Consider the following 14,634-nt stretch of genomic DNA (forward strand, 5'->3'; position numbering starts at 1 on the left):
TGTAGGTATGTCTACAAATAATTACGAATCGATATGGACTTTTTGCACGATACATAGAGAGCCAGAATTGAAATATGAGGGTCGCTTATATGGGGGCTATATACACGCTCACAAAAAATCGCTTCTGTAAAATATACTCCCAAACATATTTTGCTTCAAGCATATACATTTTTGGGTATTGCCCAAACATTTATATGTTTGATCTCTTCCAATATATAATATGTTTGAAAGCATATTGGTCTAAACAATATATGTTTGGGTAGTCTAAGTTCCAAACATTTTGTATTTTTGCATCCAAATTCAATAATGTTGTCTTCCAAAAAACAATATGTTATTATGTGAACATATAATATGTTTGGAAGCATTTTGCACCCAAAAATATTATATGCTTAAAAAAAATTCTCCCAAACAATATTGTGCTCAAAATTTTATTTATTTTTTTATGTATTTACAATCATAATGAATTATGAAAATAAACAGGTAATATAGGTGCTAACAACTAGAGGTGTGCGCGTGAGGGATTTTTCACGCATGCTCACGCACGCTCACAAATTCAAAATGTCAATCACGCACGATCACGCACGCTCTTTTTAGAATTGCTCACGCTCACGCACGCTCACGAATGAATTCGTAACATTCACGCACGAAGGTTTTTATTGCAAAGATAAACACTCACGATTGCAGAAAGTGACTACCGCACGCTCACGACGGGAAATATCAACTCACGAACAACAAACTTATTCACGCACACTCACGATTAGAAAAAAACTACTCACGCACGTTCACGAACAATGAAACGTACTTCCACACACCCACGATTCATAAAAAACTATTCACTCACGCTCACGATGTAAAATGCAACTCACGCACGTTCACGACATACGAAACTTACTCACGCACACTCACGATTCATAAAAACTATTCACGCACGCTCACGATGTAAAATGCAACTCACGCACATTCACGATTCATAAAAACTATTCACGCACGCTCACGATGTAAAATCAACTCACGCTCGTTCACGACTATTATACTTACAAAACAAACGAAAAAATGTAATTCACGAATGAGTACGAACTTAAAAACTTACTCACTCTCGCTTGTGATACAAATGAGCTACCCATACAAATTCGCCAAAATATTTCTAATTAAAAATCTGAAGTTGAAAACGTACTCAATTGAAAAATTAACAGATACAATTAACATTTTAATCAAATCAAAATATAAACTCAATTAAAAAAATCCGAAAAACTTAATTAATTTTTAATTGAGGCAATCAGTGATTTATAGTGTTATTGTTTACTTATTTTATTTTCTATTATATTATAATTACATATATTATAATTATACTATATAGAATTATTTTTTCAGATCTAAGCCAAAATTTAATGAACCAATGAAACCAATTATTTCCGAAAATTGTTAATTTTATATTTGGAAGTATGTTTTCAATTTAAAAATGTAAAAATGTTCAATCATTATCTTAGTTGGCTTTATTATTTATTTTTATTAACAAGTTAATTTTATAAGTTAATTAATTAATTGATTACGTTTTCAATTCCAATCAACTTTTCAATTGGAAATATTTTACTGATATTTTTTCGTGTAAAGGAAAAATCCAACTATAATATAATCAGAAAGCACATAAGAAAGTGTAAACTCTTGTAAAGTTACCATAAATTATTTCATCGAAGAAACCAATAATTGTAAATAAATAAACAATACAATAAATAATTATTGCCTCAATTAAAAAATTAAGTTTCGACCACAACCAATTAAGTAATTCATTGAAAGTGCCGGAAGAAATCAATTATTGTTTAATCAAATAAGGCTTCTTGTTTCTTATTAATTCTATGATTGATATCTAATCTGTGGCAATATCTAAAAAGAAAATGATGCTTACGTTTAAGAAAGTAGTCAAAGATCATATAATACATGAAATTATAATACTACATGAAACAATTGACTCCGTTATAAAGAATAGCGATAGATACGGCTTTTTTTTGCTGCAGAAAATGTCTTGAATGCATAGAAAACTATCTTTCGTCCGAATGGTTGTCCTCGATATATCTAGCAAGTAAACCAGGCCCAAAATTACGTTAAATTGTGTGTGTTGTTGCATTCTCCCTAAATCATACCATTCAAAACAGATCATATTACTAGTGCGGTTTAAATGGGAGCTATATATAACTAAGGACCCATATGGAAATTCGCTCTTCCGGAAGCCAAATATGGGGGCCCACTTGTAATACCATCCACCTACATAAATAACAACTACTTATACCAAGTTTTATATCGATAGCTTGTTTCGTTCGGAAATTAGGTTTCAACATGCGGACCGGCATCGCTAGATCGAGTTTCACCACGACCCAGAATATTATTCTGTATGAGAGCAGTATTTCAATGTGTTACAACCGGAATGACGACGTCAGTTATACCCCAACACATTATTCAGAATTTTTCGATATAAAAATGAAAGCAGTATCGATACTGGACATTTTGCTTAATATGCGTCATATATTTCAAATAGTTCATTGAGTACACTATGTTCATAGGATTTAAAATTTAACCCCATGAAACTACACAGTCTCACACAAGTTTACATACGATTAAAGAATTTGTATTTTATTGAAATAATAAAATATTATAAACTATGCATATACATGCTTTAATTTTTGTAAAATAATTTGAAAACATAGTATTTGTTAATTTTTAACAATATTTTTTTAGTGTGGTTTATAAAAAACAACAAGGAAGATGTTTGGTTAGTAGGTTAAAAACTCAGGGGTATGTAAACTTGTGTAAGACTGTGTACATGTTAAAAATTTTAGTAAAATATACTTGAGTAAATCTTACTTTTTAAAGCTAATTATTAAAAAATAAATTTTAGCTGCGAAACATGAATAATGAAAATGTTGTTTTTAATAAAATCTAGTATGAAGTCCAATACAGATATTTCATACATACATTTTATCGTGAGCAAGACATATTTGTAGATATAAAATTTGTCGTGAGCGTGAATAGGTTCGTGATTTCTCGTGAGGCTGAATTAATTCGTGAATGTGAATTTTTTCGTGAACGTGAATTTCATTGTGAGCGTGAATTTTTCGTGAATGTGAGTTTCTTCGTGAACGTGAATTTTCTCGTGAGAGTGAATTTTTCGTGAACGTGAATTTTCTCGTGAGAGTGAATTTTTCGTGAACGTGAATTTTTTCGTGAACGTGAATGTCATCGTGAGTGTGAAGTTTTCGTGAATGTGAATTTCTTCGTGAGCGTGAAATTTGTCGTGAGCGTGAATTTTTCGTGAATGTGAATTTTTTCGTGAACGTGAATTTTGTCGTGAGCGTGATTTTGAAAAAAAATTTTAACTCACGCACATTCACGAACAGAATTTGATGTTCACGCACGATCACGCACGACACATTTTTGTTCAGTCCCATTCACGCACATTCACGTGATTTGGTCAAAATTTCATTCACGAATCACGTGACTCACGGGTGAATCACGCGTGTCACGAAAACTTCGTGTCACGCGCACACCTCTACTAACAACATAGGTTTTCGACCTGAATGCTCAAAATTTTGTTTCTGCCCAATTGTATATTCCCCCACATCTTTCTCACTTCCACGAGATTTTTTAGTTCTTAGCACCTTTTTCTGTAATACAAACATTGTAGAAGAAATTATCCAATTGTATGATTTTTTTATTTTAATTTTACCTTTTGCCGGACGGGGATTCGAACAGCGGACCACACAGTTTGTAAGGATCAAAGAAGTAGCTGATCAATTGCCCAAGGAAAAATAAAATGTTAATTTTGTAATAACAAGTAACAACCACCAACTTAATTCAATATCGCTCCCTGTTAAATAGCGCTCCAAGCTACTAAACACATATATGTTTATAGGCTATTTCTAAATTAATATATGTTTGCATCCAAGCATATTATATTTACAAACATTTTATGTCCCAAACATAATATGTTCTAACATATTAACATATATGTCCCAAACATGTTATGCTAGTTTATGAACATTATATGCTTGCACTCAAAAATATTGTGTTTAAAAAATTTGTGTTCCAAACATATAATGTTTATAGCCAAACATATGAAAAACAGTCTTTTTCATCCGTGTACAATTATGAACTTGATATTGATTTTGATTTTTGTGTGAATGGGGATCGATTTATCTGAGGGCTATATATAACTATAGACCGATGTGGACCTAGTTAGGCATGGTTGTTAACGGCCATATACTAGCACAATGTACCAAATTTCAACTGACTCGGGTGAAATTTGCTCCTGCAACAGGCTCCAAAACCAAATCTCGGGATCGGTTTATATGGGGATTATATATGATATAATACCACCACGTACCAAATTTCAACCAGATCGGATGAATTTTGCTTCTCCAAAAGGCACCGGAGATCAAATCTGGAGATCGGTTTATATGGGAGCTATATATAAGTATGGACTGATATGAACCAATTCCTGCATGGTTGTTGGATACCATATACTAACATCACGTACCAAATTTCAATCGAATCGGACGAATTTTGCTCTTCCAAGGGGCTCCGGAGGTCAAATCTGGGGATAAGTTTATATGGGGCCTATATATAATTATGGACCAATGTGGATCAATTTTTGCATAGCCAATAGAGACCATATACTAACACCATGTACCAAATTTCAGACGGATCAAGCCAAATCTGGTGATCTGTTTATATGGGGGCTATATTTTGGTTAGGTTAGGTTAGGTTATGTGGCAGCCCGATGTATCAGGCTCACTTAGACTATTCAGTCCATTGTGATACCACAGTGGTGAACTTCTCTCTTATCACTGAGTGCTGCCCGATTCCATGTTAAGCTCAATGACAAGGGACCTCCTTTTTATAGCCGAGTCCGAACGGCGTTCCACATTGCAGTGAAACCACTTAGAGAAGCTTTGAAACCCTCAGAAATGTCACCAGCATTACTGAGGTGGGATAATCCACCGCTCAAAAACTTTGTGGTGTTCGGTCGTAGCAGGAATCGAACCCACGACCTTGTGTATGCAAGGCGGGCATGCTAACCATTGCACCACGGTGGCTATATATAATTATGGACCGATTTGTACCAATTTTTGCATGGTTGTGAGGGACCATATACTAACACCATTTACTAAATTTCAACCGGATCGCATGAATTTTGCTCCTCCAAGAGGCTCCGCAAGCCAAATCTGAGCGTCGGTTTATATGGGGGCTATACGTAAAAGTGGTCCGATATGGCCCATTTGCAACACCATATGACCTACATCAATAACAACTACTTGTGCCAAGTTTCAAGTCGATAGCTTGTTTCGTTCGGAAGTTAGCGTGATTTCAATAGACGGACGGACGGACATGCTCAGATCGACTGAGAATTTCACCACGACCCAGAATATATATACTTTATGGGGTCTTAGAGCAATATTTCGATGTGTTACAAACGGAATGACAAAGTTATTATACCCCCCATCCTACGGAGGGTATAAAAATCATTTATATGTTAATTGTAGTATTTCCAACCAAAATCCGTTAGTATAAAGTTGCTATAATAATTTTGCAAAAATTTAGCTCAGAAAATTTGAATGAAATGTAAATGTAATTGTAAGCAGTAGCGTAGCTAGACATTTTTCCTAGGGGGGGCTATAGCCCCCCTAGCTAAAAAGAAATAGACTGAAGTTATAGATTCACTTAACCCTCTAATGCCCAATACTGCCTTTAGGCGGGCTTCGTTATATGAGGAAGCCTTTAGTAAAATACACCTTAAGCCAACAAAACTGGGTAAAATAAAAAGAAAATTTCGTTAAAACTGTTCAAGAGGCTTTGCAGCATATACTGAATTTTACCGTATAAAGTTTTCTTGTGTCGTTTTCTTGAGTTTGTATCGTTAACATTGAGTTTTAGTCTGCTGGCAAAAAAATTGGGGCATTAGAGGGTTAATATTTTATTCTATAAAAATGAATAAAAAGTCAGACTTCAACATAACTAGACAATTAATTTATAATAAAGCAACTAATAGTTCCATAATTTTTCCCAGCAAAAAAAAAATTGGAAGTTGTTCTAAAGACACAATTTTATGGTAAAATCACTTCCAAAAATGTCCTCATTAAGATGCTAATTGTTTTAGCTATACAGGAAGTTTTTAAATTCAATTTCTATAACTTTTTTAATGGGTATTTTTTTAAATACAGTAAAAAAGGGTAAACATTAATAACATTTTTCTGCAAAAAAACCAAACCTATTCTAGAAATATCGATAATTTTTGGAAATGTTCGAGGTCAAACGTTTCGGTGTAAGAATGCATTAAAAAAATAAAAATTATTTATTTGGAAAAATATCACACAAACTTTTAATTCACATTCAAAACACTGAATTCAGATCACACCCTAAAAAGGGATTCAAATTCAGTGCAACAGCTGGACATCCGTCCTAGTTAAATTCATAACTTCTGGGCCAATTTTCCACCACTTCCGGATCCAAATATAACATTTTCACTACTTTTTTGGTAACGCTTTTTTGCTGGATATATAAAAACAATGGAAAATCGTAAATAGGTTTTCAAATTCTGGAGGGGGCTAAAATTTTTCCGGAGGGGTCTAAGCCCCCTCCCCAGAGGCCTTCCTACGCTTATGATTGTAAGATTTGTTATACAACTAATCTCAATGTCATTCGAATAACTTCAAATTGATTTTGTAATGGATAATTGTCCGCCGCCGAATAGACAAATTAATATCGGCTTAGCCGTCAAGCCACCGCCGCCGGAGGCAAAAAAATAGTGTCAGGCGCCTCCGACAAAAATGGTTCGGCTTCATTCTCTGCTTCCATTTCTTTTTGCATGCCCAATTATAAGCCGATGGCTTGCAGAGACTCTTGGAGCAGCCGATCCAGTTGAAATTTGGTACATGGTGTTAGTATATGCCTTCTAATAACCATGCAAAAATTAGTCCATATCGGCCCATAATTATATATAGGCCCCATATAAACCCTAGTCCTAGATTTGATCTCCAGTCGGCTTACGCGACTTCTCGGAGGAATGAATTTCATCCCATCCGGTTTAAATTTGGTACGCGATGCTAAATGCAAAAATGTATCCCCAGATCCCCCTATTTCACATCTAGAACCTTTTGGAGGAGTAAATTTCATCCGATACGGGTGAAATTTGGAACGCGATGTTAGTATATGTCTTCTAACAATCATGCAAAAATTGATCTATATTGGTCCATAATTTTGTATAGCACTCATATATAAACCCACCCCCCAGATTCGATTTCATTTCATTTATTTCAGTCTATGGTTACATAAAAATCCTTACAGACTATGACATACATCTAAAAATATATAAAAATATATTAAATCCGTGGCCTCTTGGAGGAGTCAATTTCTTCCTATCCAGTTGAAATTTGGTTTAGTATATAAACCGATCAAGAACTAAAGAGGCTTGTATAGCTATTTATTCTGCTTTTTTATCTAACGTAGATTCCATGTGGACTAACTTACAATTTAGTCAGAAATTTATATGGGGGCTATATACAATTATGGACCGATATGGCCCAATTTTTGCACGGCTTTTTGAGGGTATATACCAACATCACGTAACATATTTCAAGGGGATCGGATGAGTTTTGCTCCTCCAAGAGTATCCGCAAGACAAATCCGGGGATCGATTTATTTCTAGAATTTCACCACGACCCATAATATATTTATGCTGTATGGGTCTGGGTACAATATTTCAATGTGCTACAAACGAAATGACAAAGTTAGTATCCCCCCATACTTTATGGAGGAGGGTATAAACATAATCTAGTTCAAGCTTCGAGTACTATAGTTGTGAACTCTTTTTCCTTTCATATCTATTTTTTTCCAAAATGACACTTGAACCGCTTAAAAGTATGCAATGAAAATGTTCTGTAGTCGGTTAGGTTAGGTGGCTGCCCGATGTATCAGGATCACTTATAGCGATTTCGATTGGGAAAAAAGGTGCAACATTCTCGAAATTGATAGCAAAATATGAAGGACACTGTGATAGATTTTGGATCCTGTATCTCTCACAATATTAGGAATTAACAATAACTTTGGAATGACGCTATCATTTGATCGAAAATGCAATGAGGAAAAAAGTAGGGTAACACCAAGGCAACATATTTTTGGCGAATCGAAAACGCCATTAGACTATTCAGTCCATTGTGATACCACAGTGGTGAACTTCTCTCTTATCACTAAGTGCTGCCCGATTCCATGTCAATGTGAACTCAAAGACAAGGGACCTCTTTTCTATAGCCGAGTCCGAACGGCGTTCCACACATTGCAGTGAAACCACTTAGAGAAGCTGTGAAACCCTCAGAAATGTCACCAGTATTACTGAGGTGGGATATTCCACCGCTGAAAAACTTTTTGTTGTTCGGTCAAAGCAGGAATCGAACCCAAGACCTTGTGTATGCAAGGCGGGCATGCTAACCATTGCAGCACGGTGGCTTCTGTATTAAGTAAATAGGGCTATTGTCCCTTTGGTGAATATATCGTGAAATCTTTTCTAGCGTAACCGGATTCTAATGTTGGTTCCTCCTCAGCATACATCCCCAATTTGGAGTGTATATCTCATAAATATAAATATTATGAATTTGGTTCATATTGCTAATAGCGCCTCCATATTGATCGATCACTCCTATTTCCATTGGAGCATATGTATGTATATACCATAAATGTTAATAGGTAAATCAATACTTTTTTTTTCATGAAAATACGCCAAAAACGTTTAAGGTATTTTGTGAGTACTTGTAATAAGACAATGTTGGCTATTTCAGCAAAAGGTTATTTATTTCGTCTTTCAGCCCTCTGGTGATTTTGTAGATCTCTCTTAAGTCTCTACTATTTTTTTGTCATTTACGTAGAGATCTAGTTTTACGGGGAATTTATTATTATATGTTTCTATTTACGATTATGTATCATTTTGTGTCCTCCATCCAACAATTAAAAATATTAATCAGATTGATATATTTCCCATCTAAAAGATTAAAGAGATTGTTATTTATTTTTCAATAATAAAAAAAAAACATCACATACATAAGATAAGCAAACAAAAATATTAACATAATAGGTTTTATACAAATAATTATCGAATGGGAAATTTTCTGCATTTATTTAATTAAATTTAATTAATTTTTTATTTATTTATTTCTTTTTTTCTTTTCGACTACTGATATAATACTTAAATCTAGAACATTAAGCCTAGCGAACACTTCACACAATTTACTTGTTAGTTATATTTCCGACAACAGCTTTGGTAACTGCTAAAACCTCCTCCACAGGTTTCTTTAGGGCTTCCATTGTGGGATGTATGCTGGCAGCAGATCCACTGCTCGGTACATGGAAGAAATACAACATAAACCCAGCTGCCAATAGGAAATGGGCAGCCAGTATGCCAATAATTAAGAATAGAGAATATTTGGAATTCCTTAAAGCCGGCGTTAGGACAGCTATCAATACAGATCCTGATAAAAGTGCTGCTGTTATAACCAATAACCACTGAAGTATCGAAAGCTATGGGATTAAAATAAATTACAATAAGTACAATGAGTTTGAAGCGATAAAGTTGATCAATTCTATATACCTGAATAACCCATAAAATGGATACAGGAATGTAAATGGCCAAGGAATATCCATAAATACACATAAGACTTAATAAAGATGGTGTATAGTCAGCCTAAAAATATAAAAAAATTTTAAGTAATTAGAGTGGAATGAAAGAAAATGGTTACGTATTGCCACCAATTTTAGATTGCTATCATTTCTAAAGCGCTCGTCTGAGAGCTGATAGATTTATTTCAGTGACATGCTTACAAAAGCATTTTGATCTATTGAATTCAAGCATGATAATGGCTGGAAAACCAAAATAAGTGGCTCTCGTCACAGCTCCCAAATGTGAATAAATCTTCGTTCCGTGATACGTGGCAATGTTGCATCCACTGTTGCCACAGTTGGTAGAATTCTACCAAAATGGTAGATTTTTTATTGTTTAGTAGATTGGTAGAATTCTTGATGTTTTGGCAGATTTTACAAAATATTTCTCTCCAACTAAGAGGTACTTCAAGTTTCTAAATTGAATTGAATTGAATTTTGACCAGAAATAAAATTTTGACAAATTTTCTATAGAAATAAAATTTTGAAAAAAAAAATTCTATAGGAATGAAATATTGAGAAAGTTATCTATAGAAATAAAGTTTTGAAAATAGGAAAAACATTTTGAAAATTTTTTTTTTTTGGAAATAAAATTTGAGATTTTTTAAGATTTTTTTTTTGAGAAATTTTCTATAGAAATAAAATTTTGAGAAAATTTTCTAGAGGAATAAAAATTTTAAAAAATGTTCTAAAATTTTGAAAACATGTGCTATAAGAATACAATTTCCTATAAAAAAAAATAAAATTGTGAGAAAATTTGCTATAGAAATACAATTTGGAGAAAATTTACATTATGAGTAAGTTCTCCCTTTTTGAAGAAGTAGCAATTTTCCCTTGTTGTTGGTGCAAACTAAAATCGTTAAATATGCCAAAATATTCGTGAGAACGAATAACATATTAAATAAATGAACTTGAACTAAAGCCATCGAAGTTCCAAGAGAGATCAAGACCTCACTGATGCACACAAAAATTTGACTGGAAAGAGTCAATTTGTTACTTTGGTTGCACGAAAGTGGCCAGTTTGAGAGTAAGGTTGGCAAATACTAAAGTGTCGAAATCTCAAGACGGTGCTTCTCCAGGAATCGGCAATGTGTGGTGGCTTTGTCGCACATATTCTGGTTGTACAATTTTATATTATTTTCGACATCTTTTGAACAATACAATTTAAAAAAGTTAAAAGAATATAGCGCTTTATTTTGTCGATTTACATATCATCCACTCAGTATAGACACGACATCAATTCATAATTCATAGCATAAAAGAGAACAAGTAACCCCTACCTAACCATGGAAACTAAGATCACACAAGCAAGCTTTTGCGACCGCACGTCTGCTCTGAGCCACTAAATCTTTTCACCACCGATTATTGGTCTCCAATCGCTTTCATGGAGCCTGACGTCAACTTCTTTGGGAAACATTTTCGGATGTCGCTTTCGATTGTTATGCATGAATGCAGCAACAAAATTCGTCTCTTAAAAAAGAGATTTGATGGGTCATCCGCCGTATAGTTGCAATGGTTGGCCCCGAAGGACTTCTTTTTAATCTCGTAGGTAAAAAATAAAATGAGAAGTCAACGTTTGTCGACATTTGAAGAAGCAGTGGATGCGTTCAGAATGGATGTCTTGGAGATACCTCAATCAGGGTGGCAAAAGTGCATCAACAATTGACTCAAACGCATGCAAAAGTGTATAGATCTTAATGGGGAATATTTTGAAACACTCAGAAAGGTGGTGTTTGTCCGATGTCACCATGTTTAAGGTCGTGTGTTCAAGCCCCGTTTCGACCAAACACCAAAAAGTCTTTCAGGGATGGCATATCCTCTCTCAGTAATGCTGGTGACATTTCTGAGGGTTTCAAAGCTTCTCTGAGTGGTTTCACTGCAATGTGAAACGCCGTTCGGACTCGGTTATAAAAAGGTGTTCCCTTGTCATTGAGCTCAACATATAATTGAGCAGCACTCAGTGATAAGAGCGAAGTTTACCACTGTGGTATCACAATGGACTAAATAGTCTAAGTGAGCCTGAAATATCGGGCTATATACCTACCTAACCTTCTATAGAAATATTATTTTGACAAAATTTTCAATAGAAATAAAATTTCGACTATATTTTCTATAGAAATACAATTTTGACAAAATTTTCTATAGAAATAAAATTTTGACAACATTTTCTATAGAAATAAAATTTTGACAACATTTTCTATAGAAATAAAATTTTGACAACATTTTCTATAGAAATAAAATTTTGACAAAATTTTCTATAGAAATAAAATTTTGACAAAATTTTCTATAGAAATAAAATTTTGACAAAATTTTCTATAGAAATAAAATTTTGACAGTATTTTCTACAGAAATAAAATTTTGACAAAATTTTCTATAGAAATAAAATTTTTGATAAAATTTTCTATAGAAATAAAATTTTGATAAAATTTTCTATAGAAATAAAATTTGGATAAAATTTTCTATAGAAATAAAATTTTGACAAAATTTTCTATAGAAATAAAATTTTGACAAAATTTTCTATAGAAATAAAATTTTGACAAAATCTTTTATAGAAATACAATTTTGACAAAATTTTCTATAGAAATACAATTTTGACAAAATTTTCTATAGGAATAAATTCTGACAACATTTTCTATAGAAATAAAATTTTGACAAAATTTTCTAATGAAATAAAATTTTGACAAAATTTTCTATAGAAATACAATTTTGACAAAATTTTCTATAGAAATAAAATTTTGACAAAATTTTCTATAGAAATAAAATTTTGACCAAATTTTCTATAGAAACAAATTTTGACAAAATTTTCTATAGAAATAAAATTTTAATAAAATTTTCTATAGAAATAAAATTTGGACAATATTTTCTATAGAAATAAAATTTGGACAAAATTTTCTATAGAAATAAAATTTCGACAAAATTTTCTATAGAAATAAAAACTATTGAGGAATATTAGAGAAGTTCCATATAATAATCTAAACGATTTAGTTTAGAATGCTATGATCTACTATACACAGAATTAAAAAATAAAATAAAATAAGAATGCATTGCTACATCTGAAATAAACAATTGCTTACATTTTCCGTTTCATGTCCTTCGTCCAATGGTTTTAGGCTATATTTAAATGTGGCCCATAAAGCTGCTGGCAAGAAATTTACATAGATAAATATACATGTGGCCGCATATGAAACCAAATGGAAATTATAACGCCATTGATAGTTATCATTGTGATGTTGTAGATAATTGGCTATATTACCACTAATAGCAATACAAAATATCTAAAACAAAATAAAGATTGTAGAAAAATCAATGAATTGCAAAATGCCACAGTTATCTCACCAAAGTCGTTGTAATCCAAAATGGACCATACAAATCGGGATTTTGTCCTATCGAAGAACGTAGATAATTACCCGGAGCACGTTTTGGTATCATAGAATTGGCAATACGTTCCAATACTATCAGAGTATCCACATCAAAGAATTTTTGATAATATTCAAGGGTAAGGAATGATGTTTTACTGGGTGTGGCTGTTGCAGGCTCTGGCAAACCGGTATCTTTCCCACCACCACCCCCACCAGACCCTGATGACATACCTCCCGAGAGCATTTGAGCTGAATTGCTCATGTCATAGATTAAATCCGAAAGAGGATCGCCACGCTGTCTTCCTGATCCTGAACTATTTGAATGCGTGGGCGAGTTGACATTTATTTGGGCTGGAGGACTGCTTGTACTGGGCGTATTGGTATAATCCTTAAACTGCAACAAATCATCCGCCATGATGTTATTCTTTAATAGAAGATAACGAAAATATTAATACATATATTATATTGTGGATAAAACATTTGCTTTTCTGCATAGACATTAAAGTAGGATATTTTTGCTGCTGATCTGGATCTTTAAAATCCCAATTTTTTAGGATTTGTTTATTTGACAAATTACTGTCGTGAAAGAATGTTGTTATCTTTATTATCTTGTTTTTCAGAAAAAAATATACTCTAAATGGTTGTTTGCAGTTCTTGGACAGAGTTGACGTAGACCCGACTGCAATGAGGGCGGGTTGTGAAATATTTTTTTGACTAATGGACTACTCTTACGCCAGTTATTTAAATAAAAAGATTTTGTTTCTTCAACTTTTTAAGTTTCATATCATCTATGTGTATAGCTTTCCACGGACACTTGAGGGGCGTAGCAACACATCCAGGGTGCCACAAAACTATCAACTTCATTGTAACACTTTTGTCATAACGAAAACAAGAGGAGAATTGCAATAACCTATTGTCCAATTGTTTAATAGAAATTTTTAATAGAAATTGTCTAAGTTCTTGTTTACAACCCTTGAACCGGCTTAAACCATAAAAAAATTCAATCAAAATATTAATATTCAGTTTTCATTCAAATATCCAAAATATCCACGTGAAATGAAAAGTAGCCGTCAACAAATGTCAGCTGATTAATAGGGAAAGTGAAAGATACTAACTTATTTAAATCGCAAAGTCTTAGCTTGTTAGTTTTTTTCCTTTTTTCTGCTTTCTATTGTAAAACTTTATTTCTTTTTCTGTTTCCTTAACACGTCAATTGGAACTGAATCAGCTGAATGTTGTCACTGGTTTGTTGACATTTGCTATGATTTCGATGTTTTGAAAGCCCAAGACAGGGGTGGTTAACATGTATGCAGAGTTGTATTTTGGTAAGCAAGTACTTGGCCGTTAAATGAGCAAACACAACCATAGATATAGGCGAACACTTGTTTATGTACATTTCTAATGGGAAGCTAGCACGGTTGCCACAGTTCATAGAATTCTACCAAAAATGGTAGTTTTTTTTTACTGTTTGGTAGATTGGTAGAATTCTTGATGTTTTGGTAGATTTTGCCAACAGAAATTTTGCCAATTCTGTAGAAATTAAATTTTGAAAAAAATTTTCTATAGAAATAAAATTTTG

The 14,634-nt window shown here is 33.2% G+C and overlaps 1 protein-coding gene across 1 annotated transcript; it reads right to left on the minus strand.

The window, feature by feature from the left end:
* Positions 1 to 9,014: 9,014 nt before the first annotated feature.
* Positions 9,015 to 14,305, minus strand: LOC142228661 (protein YIPF1). Its single transcript, XM_075299151.1, has 5 exons — positions 14,171 to 14,305; positions 13,033 to 13,479; positions 12,771 to 12,971; positions 9,629 to 9,721; positions 9,015 to 9,558 (listed from the first exon to the last, which is right to left on the minus strand). The coding sequence occupies exons 2-5, from the start codon at positions 13,468 to 13,470 to the stop codon at positions 9,268 to 9,270; spliced, it is 1,023 nt and encodes a 340-aa protein (XP_075155266.1). The 5' UTR covers positions 13,471 to 13,479; positions 14,171 to 14,305; the 3' UTR covers positions 9,015 to 9,267.
* Between the last annotated feature and the right edge of the window lie 329 nt (positions 14,306 to 14,634).

Source organism: Haematobia irritans, chromosome 3 (assembly GCF_050003625.1).
Source record: "Haematobia irritans isolate KBUSLIRL chromosome 3, ASM5000362v1, whole genome shotgun sequence".
Lineage (NCBI taxonomy): Eukaryota > Metazoa > Arthropoda > Insecta > Diptera > Muscidae > Haematobia > Haematobia irritans.

Coding starts and splice junctions, on each gene's coding strand:
- LOC142228661 (XM_075299151.1), bottom strand. CDS start 13,470: ATGGCGGATGATTTGTTGCAGTTTAAGGATTATACCAATACGCCCAGT. Junction 12,972..13,032: donor TTTGGATTACAACGACTTTG/GTGAGATAACTG, acceptor ATTTTGTTTTAG/ATATTTTGTATTGCTATTAG. Junction 9,722..12,770: donor AAGGACATGAAACGGAAAAT/GTAAGCAATTGT, acceptor TTATATTTTTAG/GCTGACTATACACCATCTTT.